The 16,865-nt window shown below is 35.9% G+C and overlaps 3 protein-coding genes and 1 non-coding gene across 4 annotated transcripts; 3 read left to right on the forward strand and 1 right to left on the reverse strand.

Moving 5' to 3' along the window:
* The first annotated feature begins 654 nt into the window (after window positions 1-654).
* On the forward strand, window positions 655-2,813 carry LOC127905560 (transcription factor TCP21-like). Its single transcript, XM_052454543.1, has one exon. It carries the CDS (start codon window positions 927-929, stop codon window positions 1,734-1,736), a length of 810 nt encoding a protein of 269 aa, XP_052310503.1. The 5' UTR covers window positions 655-926; the 3' UTR covers window positions 1,737-2,813.
* A 2,967-nt stretch (window positions 2,814-5,780) lies between these two features.
* On the reverse strand, window positions 5,781-5,852 carry TRNAT-UGU (transfer RNA threonine (anticodon UGU)). Its single transcript has one exon. It is a non-coding gene; the product is annotated as a tRNA-Thr (tRNA).
* Window positions 5,853-5,942: 90 nt separating this feature from the next.
* Window positions 5,943-7,846, forward strand: LOC7457172 (prefoldin subunit 5). Its single transcript, XM_002310605.4, has 4 exons — window positions 5,943-6,215; window positions 6,347-6,450; window positions 6,564-6,641; window positions 7,412-7,846. The coding sequence occupies exons 1-4, from the start codon at window positions 6,005-6,007 to the stop codon at window positions 7,493-7,495; spliced, it is 477 nt and encodes a 158-aa protein (XP_002310641.3). The 5' UTR covers window positions 5,943-6,004; the 3' UTR covers window positions 7,496-7,846.
* A 1,302-nt stretch (window positions 7,847-9,148) lies between these two features.
* On the forward strand, window positions 9,149-11,355 carry LOC127905518 (protein PHYTOCHROME KINASE SUBSTRATE 4-like). The gene has a single exon (XM_052454329.1). The coding sequence runs from the start codon at window positions 9,543-9,545 to the stop codon at window positions 11,154-11,156; it is 1,614 nt and encodes a 537-aa protein (XP_052310289.1). The 5' UTR covers window positions 9,149-9,542; the 3' UTR covers window positions 11,157-11,355.
* Window positions 11,356-16,865: the final 5,510 nt, after the last annotated feature.

Consider the following 16,865-nt stretch of genomic DNA (forward strand, 5'->3'; position numbering starts at 1 on the left):
GAGAAGTTAACAGCACGTAGCTGGAACCTTCAATTCAAAAAAATAATAAAACAGAGTGGGTCCCCTCTGAAACACCACCACACTTAAATTCCTCTGCTAGATAGAAGCTTACTGTTTCGCGCGTGGGCTTTACCCTCTTCATATCAAATTCGGGCAGGGATTGTTTGGGTAACGAACAGGGGAGGGAAGAAAGGAGGCGACAAACTGTATACCACATGTTCTAAATTAGCTTCTTGAATATCATCAATTCAAGTCTTATAATCTCAAGACTATTTAAAATTTATATGGTTATTAATTTTAGAATTCATAGAATTAGTCGAGGTATACGCAAGCTGGTTCAAACATCCTTGTTAATAATAATAAAAAAAGTAACATTAGAAACAAAGGAGATCGAGTGGATGGAAATATATATTTTTTTTGAAAAAAAAAAGGAAAAAGAAAGAATTAGTATAAGATGCATGAAGCTCTATTAATACTCGCAAAAATATTCACCTTTTTTTTTTCTATTTATGGAGAGGATATAAGAGAAAAATCACCACTTGCAATTCCAGTTTAATTAGCATATCTCTATTTTATTTTATTTTTTTTCAATTCATATTAAGCTATGATTTCTCTCTTTTTTTTTAATTAAAAAAAAAAACAACTCATTTCCCTCCTCCATCCAACAAACAAACACAGCACAAAAGAAAGAAACCGAGGGGTGTGAGCTGTGGAGGGGTTGTGTGTGAATGGACCCCACCACCCATGTGCCCTCCTTCCTGTCTCCACCAGCTCCTGCCGCTCAATGATTAGCTAGCTCTCTCCTTCTCCCCCCTTCCTCCTCCTCCCCTCCTCCAAAAACCCTCTTGCTCTCAAAACCCGCAAAATCCATCCTTTCTCTCTATACAAGCCCACCATTTTTAGCTCCCCTCGCCCTTCTTCACACCATGTCAGACAACAGTGGCGCTGTAAATAACGGATCTTTGATAGACCCACAAAGAAACCAGCCACCTGGAGGTGGTGGTGGAGGAGGAGGAGTTACTAATGGAGCTTTAGTTGCTAAAAAACCACCTTCTAAAGACCGTCATAGCAAAGTTGATGGTCGTGGAAGGAGGATTCGGATGCCGATCATTTGTGCTGCTAGAGTTTTTCAGTTGACTCGTGAATTGGGTCATAAATCCGATGGACAAACTATTGAATGGCTACTTCGTCAAGCTGAGCCTTCGATTATTGCTGCTACTGGTACTGGAACTACTCCTGCTAGTTTTTCTACTGTTTCTGTTTCGGTTCGTGCTGGTGGGAATTCAAATTCTATATCTTCTCTTTCGAGCAATAATATTCATCCGGTTGGTTCTTTGGAGCACAAGCCTTTGTTAGGCCCAGCGCCGTTTATACTTGGGAAAAGGATGCGGCCGGAGGAGGATGGTAATGGTGGTGGGAAGGACGATGATGGGGTTCCTGTGGGCCCCACAATTGGGTCATTAATGGGCCCCACAGCAACAGCCGGGCCTGGTGGGTTCTGGGCTTTACCTGCCAGGCCCGATTTTTGGGGGTTTGCTGCTGCTGCACCGCCGGAAATGGTTGTTCAGCCGACTGCGGTGCAGCAGTCTTCACTGTTTATGCACCAGCATGCTGCGGCTATGGGAGAAGCGTCGGCGGCAAGAGTGGGGAATTATCTTCCTGGTCATTTGAATTTGCTGGCTTCTTTGTCGAGTGGACATGGAAGTTCAGGAAGGAGAGAGGATGATCACCGTTGAATGTGGAGAAATGGGATCTTGGTAGTGTTGGTGTATGGTATATATTATAAGAATGTTGTTATGTTAAATTGGTGCGTTTTTTTTTTTGCTTGTGTGTGAAGATGGACGAGAAGAATTTTAGTGAAGATTAGGGTTAGGGTTTAGGATTTGGGAGAATTTAAGTAATGAATGCATGAATTTAATTAGGGGTTCTTTGTAGTAAGTTTGTTTGGAGATTAATTAGGGTTTTTTAGGGTTCAAATTGTTTAGGTTCTTGGGGGTTTTGATGGAGGAGGAATGGAGTGAAGAATTATGGTTTTGTGATTCAAATTCTGTGGCTGAAGCTGCAAAGGTTTTTTTTTCATAATGGATTAGGGGAGTCTGGCGCAAATCTATATCAGGCTTTGTGTTCTTATTTTGGGAGAAACTTGTCAAAGTTTGAGTGCTTTATGCTATTAGTGAGTTCTTCCTATTTTGGACATCTAGCTTCTTTTCCATGGTGTGACACAATGCTTGCAAATGTGGGTTTGAAGCAATGTCATGTTTTGTCTCAATAGCTGGGTGATCAAAACAATGGAAAAGTGGAGTTTCTGGGTGTCATTCTGCTTGCATTGTATTTAATCCGACTGCGCCCTGTAATTCTGGACTTCTAGTCTCCCCAAATTCGTTGAATTTTCCTTTGCTCCCATGGAGGATGAAGAGTTGATATCGTTTGATGCAATTTGTGTTATGGTTCGATGACAACAGTGGTGGTTCTTTCGGTGCTTAGCTTGTGATATGCCACGGTGGTTGCAAACTGTTTCTTGCATTCTTCCGCTTTCAGGGTATGTGATGGTGTGTTGATCTCAAAGGAGACTGCTGTGTGTTCTTATTAGGGGGCTTTCAGGGTATGTGTTGGTGTATTGATCTCAAAGGAGACTGCTGTGTGTGGGGGAAACTCTGGGTGCCTCTTTGTAAGACGGCTGTTTCGAAACTTATCAGTATTCTTAGCCATTTCTCTGATCAATTAGTGTGATAATAATGTGTGTTCCACGTATGTAAGTGGATTGTTTTTCAGGTGACTGTTGTGTGAATAAGAAACCCAAGTGTTTCTCTCAATTCAATCTGTTGCTTGTGTGCCATTGCCTTTTGCTCGATGTATATATCAACTCATTATGCTATCAATAAGTATAATCCACATTACTTAATCTGGCTTTCTCGGCTTGTTCTTTTCATATTTGAATCTTCTACCCAACAATCCATGGAGTTCTTTGAAGCGATTATTGCTAGTAACTTTGAAAAGTTTGCGTGGAAGAAGGGAGTTCTACCATTCACTAATTAATGAGCAGGTGGGGAATTCATGCTAGCAAGCTGTGTTTGTTGACGGTTGTGATAGATTGTGTTACAGGTCATATCATATCATTTTCTAGTTAAACTGGTTTGTTTCGCCTGGGATCCAGATTTCCTTCAAGGATTTCATTTTCTGTGCAAGTCATCGCAGGTGTTGTATCCGATATTATCATCCCAAGTCTTCTTCGACAGTTTATTGGGATCCATGTCTTATATCAATTGTAAGATGCTACATTTCATCTTTTTCCTGTATCTTAATGCAGACTGGTAGTAGTTGGGTAAATCATAAAGAAAGCTAAATGATGTAGGGATTTTACTATAGCTTTAGACATAGATTACTGTGGATTGTGATACTGAAATTACATGGATATGTTGTGTAATTAAGAGGATAATGGGGGGCTTTTTAGTATTTTTACATTCTAATTTTTATTTTTAATAAAAAAACTGTTGGTGCGTTTCATACGCCCCAGCGAGTGGGTGGTGCTCAAGTCATTAAGAAGGCACGTGAGACACTTTCTAGAGGTCAAATTTGGCCATCCGCTGTATAAATAGATGCGCAGCTGTGTTCTCTTCCACATGGTGCGACGTATGTAGATATCATGGTTGAATTGTCGTCAATAATTGATTGTTTGCGTTTTTTATTTCTCTCCTAACAACTAAAGTACACAATTGCCCTTTTTTTTTGGTTGTTTGCTTGGGTCTGGCATGAGTTGCCAGACCCAGGCATCTTGGAACTGGCTTCGTTGCCAGACTCATGACACTTGAATTTGACATGGTTGTTAGGTCTAAGCACCTTGAGTCTGGCAACCATGTTTGGTGCCAGACCTGGACGGGGGTTTGACATGGGTGTTAGACCCAAGTTGCGTGGGTCTCGTAGCCATGCTAGACGAGTGTTCCTACATCCCAGCGAGTGGGCGGCACGCGAGCCATTAAGGAGGCGCATGAGATGTTTTCCAGTGGTAAAATCTGATAATTCGTTGTATAAATAGATGCGCAACTGTGCTCTCTTTCGCATGGTGCGGTGCGTGTAGACATCATGGTTGGATTGCAGCCGATGATCGATTGTTTGTGTTTTTTTTTCTTTTCTCTCTTGACAACTAAAGTGTACAATTGTCTTTTTTTTTATTTATTGTTAACTTGGGACTGACATGACTGCTAGACCCAGGCATGGGTCTGGCATTGGTGCCAGACCCAGAGCGTATAAAACATTCTCTATACTCTTAATATATTTTTTATATATTTTTAAAAAATTAATATTAACCCACTAAGAAGCGCGGATCAATATACTAGTTTTTGTATTTGGAGTATTATATCAATATTATTAAGGAAGAAGTAGTTGGAAGTTGAGTTTATGGATTCAAGTGTATATTTTGTGAGGTGTGATTGAAACCGTGTTTGTTTGGTTTTGTTCTAATTATAATTTTGAAAGTATTTGGTTAATCAACTCAATTTTATATGGATTCATCAAAAACTCTTTCTTGCAACTTTGATTATGAAAAATCTAAAATTTATAGCTTTTGTTTTTGTTTTTTTAAATTTACCTTTGCAAACTGCCTAATGAATCTCTGGTTGCTCCATTTATTTGAGGTCTGCCAGAACAAACCCATCTGTATTTCCCAGCCATGAATTTATGTTTAGATGGCATCTCTCATTTGTGAACTCTTGGCCATTATTATTATTATTATTATTATTATTATTATTATTATTATTTTAGTTTAATGTAGGTGTCCGAGCCAGTTTGCGCGCACCTCAACTAATTCCACGGGCCCTGAAGTTAACGACCATGTAAGCCTCCAGTAACCATCATATGAGTAACCACAGGGCTCGAACTTGAGATCACAGAGGGAGCAAACCTCTTGGTCCCAAGCTTTTACTACTGACCACTACCTAAATGATTACTCTTGGCCATTATTATTTTATTTGAAGTCATGTTGTCAAAGGCCAAGCATCTCTTATTTGTGAACTATTGGCAATTATTATTATTATTATTATTATTGTATTCGAAGTCATGCTGTGAAAGGCCAATGCTCAAGTGATTTAGTTTCAGCTTCCAAGGATTCCATGGCTGGTTTTGAAGGAGTGGTCGGGTTGCGTGTTGCAATCAATGTTAAAGATAAGGGATAACACAGGATGACATAAATCAAACTATGATGTTGCATTTGAGGACAAGGAGGGGAGTACTAGATGCAACAAACTAATTAAGAATAGTTTGTTGTGATGTATTAAAATAATATTTTTTTTAAAATTATTTTTAATATCCGATGAAAACCTCCGTAGAGCTGCTATGCTGAATTGTAAGCCCTGCTCTTCTCCAATTAACTTTAACAGCTATATGAAAATATTTTAAAAAAATTATTTTAAAATAAAAAATAAAAAATTATTGAATTTTTTTTGAAAACATGTAAAAACAAACAGGCTATAATTATAGCGGGAGGAGGGTAAATTTTGAAAATTGAAAAGAATAAGATCCATTTGTCGTGTCGAGATTTGTACTTCCAAAAAGGTTAAAAAGTATGGTAATAATTGATAGGGTCCTACATTTTTAATGCTCGGAGAAAAATGGTATGATACTGTCACATTGAATCAGCTCAGACTTTAATTTATTAAATTGACACAAAAAATTTCCATGCATGCACGGTGAGGACTGAGCCCATTTATTCATGGGCCCATTATTAATGGGCCGCAAATGAAACCGAAGAATTATATGATCAAATAAGCATAAAATAAAAGACAGAATGCCCCCATGCAGGATCGAACTACAGACCTTCAGTTTACAAGACTGACGCTCTACCACTGAGCTATAGGGGCACCTTACATCAACGGTTCGAATGGTTTATAATTTAGTATCATCTAATATAGCTAAGCCCCACCCAACAAAACCGGGCCACACGAGTGAGTAAGAGACCTCAATTAAGAGGAGTGACCGCACAAGAAAAACGTAGAGGGCAACAAAAACAACCATGGCTTCGTCAAAAGGAGTAGCCACCAGTCCAGCGGCGGCGAGAGCATCAGATATGGAGAAAATGAGTATAGAACAACTAAAAGCAGTAAAAGAACAAACAGATCTTGAATTCAATCTCTTACAAGACAGTCTTAACAACATTAAAACAGCCACTGGTCGTCTTGAAGTCGCCGCCACTTCACTTAATGATCTCGCTCTCCGTCCCCAAGGTAAACCCTTTATTGCTTTCTTGTTAAAGTTTTTATTTTTCTTGCTTGTCTTGAAGGTCGAAGATTGGATCTTTATGATTTCTTTGTGTGCTTTTGTGGGTTTTGTTTTGTGGGGCTTTTGTGAAAATTAGGAAAGAAGATGTTGGTGCCATTAACTGCTTCACTTTATGTACCTGGTACACTTGATGATGCTGATAGAGTTCTTGTTGATATTGGTACTGGATATTTTGTTGAGGTTAGTTGGTACAAGTTTGATGGCTTTTTTGAATTTCATTTAGTGGATTAGCAATGTATTGGATTGCGTTAACCTGATTAAATTCTTTGTTTGTTTGTTTGTTATGATAATAGAAAACAATGAATGAAGGGAAAGATTATTGCGAGCGCAAGATTAACTTGTTGAAGTCTAATTTTGATCAGCTTATTGAGGTATGTTTTCGATCATATCTCTGTGTTAAGGATGTTGAGAATTGTTTACATTTGGAAATCTTAGCACAGGACACTTAGTTTGGTTACTTAAACCTGTTCTGCTAGTTGGGGAGTGCCATGGTATTTTGAAAAGCAACCTTTTTAGCAGTTTGATGGAGTTCTTAACTGATTATTATGGTGCTAAAACCTGCATTAGTGCATCATAACTGTGGATTGAACCACACAATGCTAATAGTCTGCCAGTCTTTGCCTGAAGTTACAGTGAGACTTTTCTTTGAAATCCATTTGCAACATATTTAGTTGCACCATTCTACGCCTGGTTTCTCCATGTCCCTTTCATGATGTTCGTTCATGCCTTGACATGCAAGAATTACAGCAATTTCAAATGATTGTGTTGTGATCATGTGATTTGAATTAGAATGAATTCTAAACCCCGTGTATACTGGTTTTCTGACAATGAACCATGCCAGCATCTGGTCACTGTTGCTTTTCACATAAGATTGGAGAGCTGAGAGGTTTCCTGTTTAGGACCGTGCTTGATGATAAGTTTTGATTTTCATTAATCCCTTGTGTCAGAAGAAGTATTTTGGGAAGAAAGTAGTCAGTCCATCAAGTTAAACATTATAATCCTAATTGAGGGGATTAAAATGCATTTTCTTTTCTTTATTGGAAATTGAGCCTGCAATCTTTGTCTTGGTTTATATCATTATCACTGCTGCTTGCTAATCTTTCAGTGATGGGAAGGCTAAATTTGAAATGCTTAATTGCAGCTTGCAACTAAAAAGAAGACTGTAGCAGATGAAGCAGGGGCAATCTTACAGGCAAAGCTGAGGCAGTTGGCTCCTACAACTTAGGATTTTCAGAATATCTGCCCTCTTGCTGTTAGATTCTTGATTTTCTAGCATTTTGTAAAGATACTGCTCTGTAAAACTGCATTAAAGGTGGTGATGTTTGTCACCAAAATGGATTCCTTCTCATTGAGCGGAGGAGAAGTTTTCACAATCGAAATGGCATCTAACTTGGATATACCAATTACATGGAGAATGAGAAGTTAGAGAGGATGATAGGTCGTTCTGGTATCCTCAGTGGTTATTCATTTGAAGTCATGTTGATCTGTTTAATGACTTTTTATTTCTTCAATTGGTGTGTTTTGAGTACTCTTGTGACATTGCTTTGCTGCTAGTTTAATTCCGCTGATTGATCAATTGTCCACGGTATTTCCTTTGTCTGGTTGAAGATGAATATTTGATGCTATATTGATTTCTTTCTTTTTCGATGTCTTTGAAATTTACCTTTGTGCTGATCTTCTTATTAAGCCTGCGTGCCTGAGACTTTTCTTTGATATATATATTTTGGCATCGTGGGACCAGATTTCGACGCTCACACAATTTCACTGGCCACAAGTGATATATTCGAATTGCCAAATCAATCTTGCTTTATTTTACTTGGCTGTAGTCACTTGATCACCGGTGCAATATGAGCCAAAGCTCAAACCTGAGACCATTCAATCATATTCCTTCATTGCTTATTAAACCGAGGTTGGTTTCCAAACCAATTCCGGATGAAGTTGAGTGCAGGCATGTTTAAGATGAGAATCCAATCAATCCATGTTCAAGTTTGGCTCCTATAGTAACGAAGTGAATAAAGCTTGAACCTTGTTGTTTGCAAACCCTAAAGAAAGACATGGATGCAGTACCCACTAACTTACCAAAACAGTGAAGGTCCTTTACAATGGGTTGACCAATGAACCTCTTCTGTTTTGATTTTCCTATCTTGCAAAGTTTGGATTTCAATCAAAGATGGGATTTAATTTCGGTGTGTGGAGTTAAACTGATTAGAGAATTTCTAAAAAATCTCAAAACAATGTTAGGATATGCATTTTAAATTCAAAACCCCATCGTTCCATTTTTCAAGGAGTAGTTTCTGGTTTCAAATCAAGCACAGAATCCATTTTTCTTTTCCATTTAATGGAGAAGTGATAAAAAAAAGATACAGAGATTTGGGATAATCCCTAGTTGAATAAACTTCCAAGAAAATTTCTGTCCTATAGTGCTACAGATAAAACCACCCCTCTTCATTGCTTCTTTTGTACGTGTGTGTGCAAATTATGTCTCTCTCATCATGTGGATAGTATATCGTTTGGTGGAGTTCATGTTGCTGTTCATGGAGGCAACTTCCACAAGTGACAATGGACACCAGCGGTAGAGGAATGTGTATGTGAACCGGGGAGGGTCAGGTTTGCTTGACATTTAGGAATAAAGGTTGATGGAAAACATCATGTTGACATTATTATATACTGTCCTTGTTGTTCATACCCCAATCCTTAGAGATCTTGATTGATTTCGGTAGACGTGCATGTAGGGCATGGTAAACCTTTAATCTAACATGACATGTCTTTAGTTTTTGTACATTTTGTGCCTGGTTGGTGCTGGCCTTTGTCGTAAAAGAACACGAATCGTGTCAAAGAAAAACTGTAATGTTCTCCTAGCGCAATGCTTGGGTTCGAGTCTTGACATAACCAGGTAATAAGGGGTTGGTGCTGGAACTGTGACTAATCCCCATGCCACTTGAGAATTCGAATGTGTCGCGTGGGACCTGACGCCATGCTCTTTGACGAGGTGTGAAGACCACTATTTTCTTATCATGCATCCCCTAAGAAAAAGACGAGAGAGAGAGAGAGACTGTAACTGCTAAATTATAAGACTAGGTGGGAACATTTTACTGCTTTATTATTGATTCTTGCTGTAGACGAAGGATGTGTTGTACCTCTCTACATATAGTAGAACAGAGGGAATTCCAGAGGCAGCCCATGCTATTATTATTACTACTACTACTGTTCTTTTCTCATACTTTTGTGTGCAATTGGATTTGAATTTTGGTTAAAAGAGTGTGAATTTTAGTATGGAAAGATCGAGAGTGATGAAAACTATTGCCGCGGGAAGCATAGCTCCACAGCCAATTTTTGACATCATTGAACCCACTCATCCTTACATTTCTTATCCACAAAAATCAACTGTTAGAGATGCATCCTTTTCTTCTTATCTCAGACCGACGCCAGAACAGCTTAATCGAGTTGATGATTCTGAGATATGCATTTTTGATGCGCAGAGTTATTACTTCAACGAAGGTGGCAGCTGTGATCCCAAATTGAACAAGAGAGTTTCTCCAGTTACTAATCTTGAACGCCTATCCGAGCGATATGATTTCTCTTCGGTTCCTAGATTCTCTTCTGCTTCATCTTCTGTTGTGGATGGATATGGTAGGAATTATAGAGCTCGCTCTTTCCACGCAACGCCAACAGCTTCATCTGAAGCTAGTTGGAATAGCCAGACTGGCTTATTGTCGAATCCACCTGGTGCTATCGCTGTCTCGATGCGAAATCCACCCCGAAACGATGACAAGAAAAAGGGGTGCGGCACAAAATGGCTTCTTGGGAGAAAATGTCCATGTTCAGGTAAGAAATCTGTTCAAATTGAGGAAAAGCTATCAGAAGCAAGAACCCCATCGCGGATAAGCCACACTAGAGTCTCTTCGGATCTCAAAAAGAAGATTCAGAATCAAATTCGTACCACTGTAGAAAATCCTATTGAAAAAAGTTTGGCTGCACCGGACTGGCTCGAAAGGCGTGAAGTAATTCCTAGCACTCATAGAATCTCATCAGACAACAAGCTCGAAAGACGTGAAGTGATTCCTAATTCTCATCGAATCTCAGCAGACAACAACCGATTCCCTTCAAGCTTAAGCCACCAACTTGTAGTGGCCTCAGCAAGACCATTCAGTACTGATACTACTGCTGGGTTCAGTTTTCCTGTACAGAGCCAAACCCCGCCTCCTACAAAACTGGTGCTGCCATCAGCTACTTATAACCCTCTTCTTGAGGATCCACCTCGCCATTCGTTGGAAGTTTTTCGGCCAGCTGATGATCCTATTCCAACCAAGTCAATTTCTGATCTTCACCGACGTCAAAGCTTCACAGTCATAGATGATGACATGGCAAGTGATGCAAGTTCAGACCTGTTTGAGATCGAGAGCTTCTCAACTCAAACAACATCATATGCAATGTGTCCTAATCTTCGTGATTCTCTTGATGATGCTTCAAGCTTTAACGCAAGGCGATTAGCTGCAACCAATGGAGGGATTTTGTATTGTAGACGAAGTCTTGATGATCCTAGAACACCATCAGTTGCAGCAACAGAATGTTATGAGCCAAGCGAGGCTAGCATAGACTGGAGTGTGACAACAGCAGAAGGCTTTGACAGAGGAAGTGTTACAAACTTCTCAGTTAGTGCATCAGAAGTTGATGAAATGACAATGATGCGCGGCGGCGGGGGAGCAGGGAAGAAGAGAGGAGGGAATGGAGGGTTGTTGATGAGCTGTAGGTGTGAGAAGGCAGTAAGTGTGGGGCCACATCCGGTAAAATGTGTGGCTACAGAGGGACAAAGAGTAGTGAGTTCCACACAGAGGCATGTGGGAAGTAGGGCAGCTATTAAGAACAAACCACCACTAGCTAGCTAGGTCTCACTCTGTTCGCTTGCCATGACCTTTTGCAGTATAGGAAGCAAGCTGTGATGGTAAAAGACTTGCTTCCCAATTCCCATGTTCAGTTCCCCTAAGCAGATACTCTTTTCTTCCTTTTGATTGAGTGTTGATCAAGCGACTTAATACTTTTGTTTGGGTGAATAAATGAACAATTACAATGCATTTGAAGTTCTAACACAGCCCTTTTTTACGTGGTTAATTATGTTCTTTGTTTTTCTTTTGAGAAAACCTATAATTGATCAGTTCTAGACAAGGTTGTCAATTCCGTTTCGATAGATGTTTCGTTTTTTCAATTAAAATGGAATATTTCAGTTTCAGAGTATTTCGGCGTGCCGTTTCGGAGTTGTACTGTTCATATATATATATATATATATATATATATATTCAACAAACATAATTCAAATTCAAGATAAATTAATTATAAATTATGCTATACAAACACAATGCCAAACAAATATAATTTTAAAATTTAAAATATTTCTAAATAGTCAAGATTAAATAGATCTTTAACTTAAAGTAATTCAACTTAAACAAAATATCAAAATATTATGAAAGTAAAATGTTTTAACACAAATATTTTAAATATAAAGTTAGGTTAATGTTATCAAGGCTAATGAAATCTAAAGCATCCTTTAATTTGCTCAAATTCCTACAAAGTATAAACATGAAAAAAACAACATGAATATAAACCATATATATTAGTGATAAATCTAATTTTAAAAAATTAATATCATTGTTAATGAAATAGTAATAATAATTTTCAATATTATTATTAATATCATTGTTATTGAAAATTGTAATGAAAAAGAACTTTTTATAATTGGGTGGTTTAATTAATTAAATTGAACAAGGTTCAATTTGATTCAATGGCTTTTCAAGAGTGGAACAGAACATGTGGAATGAAACAGGAACGTTCCGGGTGGAATTTAGCCGAAAAATCCGGAACTGACCGAGATTTAAAATGAGATGAAATTTATTCCGTTTTGTTCCGTTTTTTGAATTGGTATGGAACGTTTCGGCCATTCCGAACGAAACGGAACGGAATTGACAACCTTGGTTCTAGGTTTTCTGTTATATAAATTTTTTAATTTTTTTTAAATTAATATTTTTTAATATTAAAAATTGAATGACACAGTTAGCCAAGCAAATCGCCTAATGTGACATCTTGTCACCTAAACACACAAACAATTAACACTGAAACTCTAAAGAGGTAAGATCATCCTTTTGCATTGTTTACACTGAAACAATTAACAGTGTAATGAATAAAAACTCTTGAAAGCAAAAAATAATAAAATAGTATCTAGGTGGTTTTTTTATTTTTTTTAAACATAATTAAATTACTTAACTAGCATTGGAATAAAAAAAACTACAATTTTCTTGTAGGGGCTTTATAATCTTTTTACTCTTGATTTTTTTTTTTTGTAATACTTATGTTGAATAAGCGGTAATTTGGTTTTTCTACTTTTTAAGCACAATTAAATTACTTAATGCCATCGGAATAAAAAAAACTTAAAACTTCATTGCCGGGGTTTTTTGGACACCACAAGATCTCCTCCTTCGAAAACCATCTCTCTCCAGCAACGCCACACCCAACAACTCAATATTGTGAGCCACCATAACCTCAACCACAACCAGCGTGAGTAGCTTCTCCATCAGCACCAGTAGCCTCTCTTTATCATTTGTCAACTTCATTATGGGCAACCACATTAACCATACACCATCCATGATCCACTCCTTTCTTTTTTACACTTTTCTTCTCTATTTCATTGCAAAACAACAACCTCATCACACCCATGGTCAACACACAATACTGATAGCCTGCCTCACGCCATGGAAATGATTGGTGGTGATGAAAACCAATAGAAAAGAAAATAGATATGTTGATGGAAAAATAGAGAAAATAAAACTGATTGTTTGTGTGAGTTTTTTCTTTTTTGCAAGTGAGATGACCTTCATCACTGGTACAAAGAGAAAGAAAACAAGAAACCACTCCAGATCTTTTCCATTTTAGTAGCAATGACGCTTGAGCCCAAGAGCCAGCAGTGGCGGTGGAGTGTGGAATCCATACACCGCCACTGTTCCTACATTTCTAGATTCCTATAGTGTTGTTCTCGAGGTTTTAGTAGCTCCTCCAACCAATTCTAACTTTGAAAAATTATTTCTTTAATGAATTGTTGTAACCGTGATTGATATTTGGGGATGGTTGTAAATACATGTAATTATAAGGTGTGTGAGTAAATTAAGGAAAAAAAAATGATGTGCGAGTGTTTTTTGCATTTTTCTCCTAGCACGTGTTAAATAAATGGTAAAAAAAAGATAATTTTTTTAGTTAACCAAATGTTTTAAACTGCATATGACAAAGTTTATCCAAAAAAATCATGTTTTCATTTAATAAAAAAAATACAAAAAATATAAAAGAAAAAAAGAAAAAAAACCAAAAATATATTGCATGATTTAGAATTTCTTGAAAACATCAAATTTTATATTTTGCATGCATCATGATTTGCTAGGCTTTTAAAAAACATATTTTTCTGCTTTTAAAAATACATTAAACAATAGTTTTTATATTTTGCAAGGCTGAAAAAAATCCCTTGTAGTGTGGCCTCTCAACTTTGTGGCTTTTGAAAAACATATTTTTCTATTTTACAAGCTTATTATATAAAGTCTTTCTACAAGGCTTTATACCATGAGCCTTATAAAATATTTTCAAGAATTTTACAAGGAGGATCCCTCAAAAGAAGCCAACAAAGTTCTAAGCCTAGCAAGGCTTCAGTTGATTAAAAACCCAACAATGTTTTAATAAAGAAAAAGTTGAATAATATTTCATCAAATAAGGACCCGGTAAGGTTCTGAGCCTAATAAGACTCTAGTTAATAAAAAAAAAACCCAATAAGTTTTTAAAAAGTCCAGCAAAACTCTAACAAATAAAGATCAAATACAGTTCTGAGCCTAGTAAAACTCTAGTTAATCAAAAATCCATCAAGGTTTTATCAAAGAAGAGTCTAGCAAGACTCCATCAAATAAGGACTTCATAAGGTTCTGAGCTCAACAAGGCTTAATTTGATGATTAGAAGTCCAACAAGGACAATCCAAAAAATATGAGAAGATGGTTCATCTAAAAAAAAAAAGGTAAGACATTTTCTAAAAAAAATCCAATACACCATTAAAAAATATCATCACTCAAAATCAATCATTTCACTTATGAAAGATCCTAGATATTTTCACAATGGGCAGGTCACCTGATCATAAATCATGGGTAGGTTACGCGGTCACAATCCACGGGCATGTTACCCAAACACGGATCATTTATGAAAAATCCTAGTAATTTTTCATGCAATGGACAGGTTACCCGATCACAAACCTCGGGCAAGTCACCCAATTAGAAACCATGAGAGGTTTTCTGATCACAAATCATGGGCAGATCACCTAAAAACGAGACAAGTGTCATAACATAATTTTTTACCCCTTTTCAAAAAAAAATTTAGAAAATAAAAAATATTAAAAAAACAACAAAAAAATATATTTTTGATGCATTTGCTTTATTTTTGTCATTTTCGACGCCTTTTTGAAAGAATACAAAATTTGAAATTTTGTTTTCAATGCATTTAGCTATTAACACATCAATTTTAAAATCGTTGATTAATTTTTATCATCAAGTTGATGTTGGATTTGTTTTTTTTTAAATAAATCAAAATATAAAAATAAAAAAAAGGAAAAAATAAAAAAAATAAAAAAGAGACCAAAGTGCAAAGTAAGAAAATGGAGGGACCAAGATAAAACCAAGTTACTTAGGCCCCAATAATTGGGAGGAAGAGACAAAATTACTTTGCTTATAAATAGTAAAAGAAAAATCTAAAAAATAAGGGAGGCTATCCAAAAATAAAAAAAACTTGAAGGGGAGGATACTGAAATTACATACAAAAAGATAAATAAAAAAAAAAACTCTCTCTCACACACCTAAAAAAAAACCCTAGACCCTTTTGTTTTCAATAAAACCCATCAGCCTCCATACAAAAAGATAAATACAAAAGAGGAACTCTCTCTCACACACCTAAAAAAAAAAACCCTTGACCCTTTTGTTTTCAATAAAACCCATCAGCCTCCATCAACCCTTCACCTTCCCTCACACTTCAGCCACCATACTCACCAGCATACAACATAAAGAGAAAAGAAACAAACACAAAGAGGTCTTTTTACTCCTATGACAGGCGTGGCCCATCAACCACCATTGTTCTTGCACTTCCAGAGTTCTCTAGTGTTGTTCTTAAGTTCTAGCAACTCCTTCATCCAATTTCTAACTTTGAAAAATTATTCTCTGATTAATTATTGTAATCTTGATTGATATTTGGGGATGATTTTAAATATATGTGATTGTAGGGTGTGGATAAATTAGTGGAAAAAAAATGTGTGCATGTCTGTCTTTTTTAGCATGTCTTAAATAAATGGTAAAAAAATAGATAAAATTGTTTCTAATTAACCAAATGTTTTTTAATTGCGTATGGTCAAGTTTATTAAAAAATAATCATTTTTGAATTTTTAATAAAAAAATACAAAAATTATGAAAATAAAAGAGAAACAAATTCAAAAATAGGTTTTACATTTTGCATGCTTCATGAACTTAAAAACAAGTTTACCTCATGCTTCATTTTGCATGGCTTGACCCATAAAGCTATGGTTCATCTTATTAAGGTCGATACATTTTAACCAATATTTTTAGTTTGTGTATAATTTTTAGATAATATTTCAAATAAATATTATTTTTAGATAATATTTCAAATATGTTTAGTTTTGTATAATTTTTTTCCCTTTAATTTTATTCATTCAAGTTCATGTTTGTGTTTGTTTCTATTATTATTTGATTGAATAAAGAAAATACTTTAATAAACAGATTCAGTAAATTATGTTAATATTTCATATGATCAATATCTTGATCTATATCTGTTTCTTGATTTTTTTAATTTTGTTATTTACACAAAAAATTCTTAATTTATTTAATTAAATATTTGCATAAATCTTTGAATTTATACTTAGAATTTTTTTTTATGTAAAACAACTCATAAAAAAACTTATATCTCTATTTTTTTTCTAATTAATGCAACGTTTACTAGTAACGAAGGGCAGAAAGCCCATGGTTTTGGACATTAAAGACTTCTGTGGTTAACTGAAACCGAACCTTTATTCAAAGCCATAAATGAAGGAAAGTAAACAACAAAAACCATTAGCAAATGAGCACAAACCATCCCTAGTTTTTATATTTTTCCATGAGTAAAACAGAAACTTGCCTGTCAAGTCAGACCAAAACAAGGGGCTATATAGGTTTTTTCATCCATTACCCTACTATACTAAAAAGAGTTAAAGAATCTTAATGGAGTTTCGTTGATCCTTATAATGGGTGTTCTCGTATAAAAATACATGTTTTTTTTTGTGTTTTAAAAATATTTTAACAAAGAATTAAATTTTTTTATATTTATTTTTGTTTTAAATTAATATTTTTTTGGTGTTTTTAGATTATTTTGATGTGCTGATATCAAAAATAATTTTTTTAAAATAAAAAAAAATATTATTTTGATGTATTTCCAAACGAAAAATATTTTGAAAAACAACCGCAACCACACTCTTAAACACTTCTATAATTGGTTCAACTTTAAGTTTATAACTATATTCAACTCAATTTTTGATATTTTA

The sequence above is a fragment of the Populus trichocarpa genome, chromosome 7, assembly GCF_000002775.5.
Source record: "Populus trichocarpa isolate Nisqually-1 chromosome 7, P.trichocarpa_v4.1, whole genome shotgun sequence".
Taxonomy (NCBI): Eukaryota; Viridiplantae; Streptophyta; class Magnoliopsida; order Malpighiales; family Salicaceae; genus Populus; species Populus trichocarpa.

Bases quoted from the DNA above. Each gene is read 5' to 3' on its own strand.
- LOC127905560 (XM_052454543.1), top strand. From the start codon at position 927: ATGTCAGACAACAGTGGCGCTGTAAATAACGGATCTTTGATAGACCCA.
- LOC7457172 (XM_002310605.4), top strand. From the start codon at position 6,005: ATGGCTTCGTCAAAAGGAGTAGCCACCAGTCCAGCGGCGGCGAGAGCA. The intron at 6,216-6,346 runs GTAAACCCTTTA...TGTGAAAATTAG, and splicing joins TCTCGCTCTCCGTCCCCAAG to GAAAGAAGATGTTGGTGCCA. The intron at 6,451-6,563 runs GTTAGTTGGTAC...TTATGATAATAG, and splicing joins GTACTGGATATTTTGTTGAG to AAAACAATGAATGAAGGGAA.
- LOC127905518 (XM_052454329.1), top strand. From the start codon at position 9,543: ATGGAAAGATCGAGAGTGATGAAAACTATTGCCGCGGGAAGCATAGCT.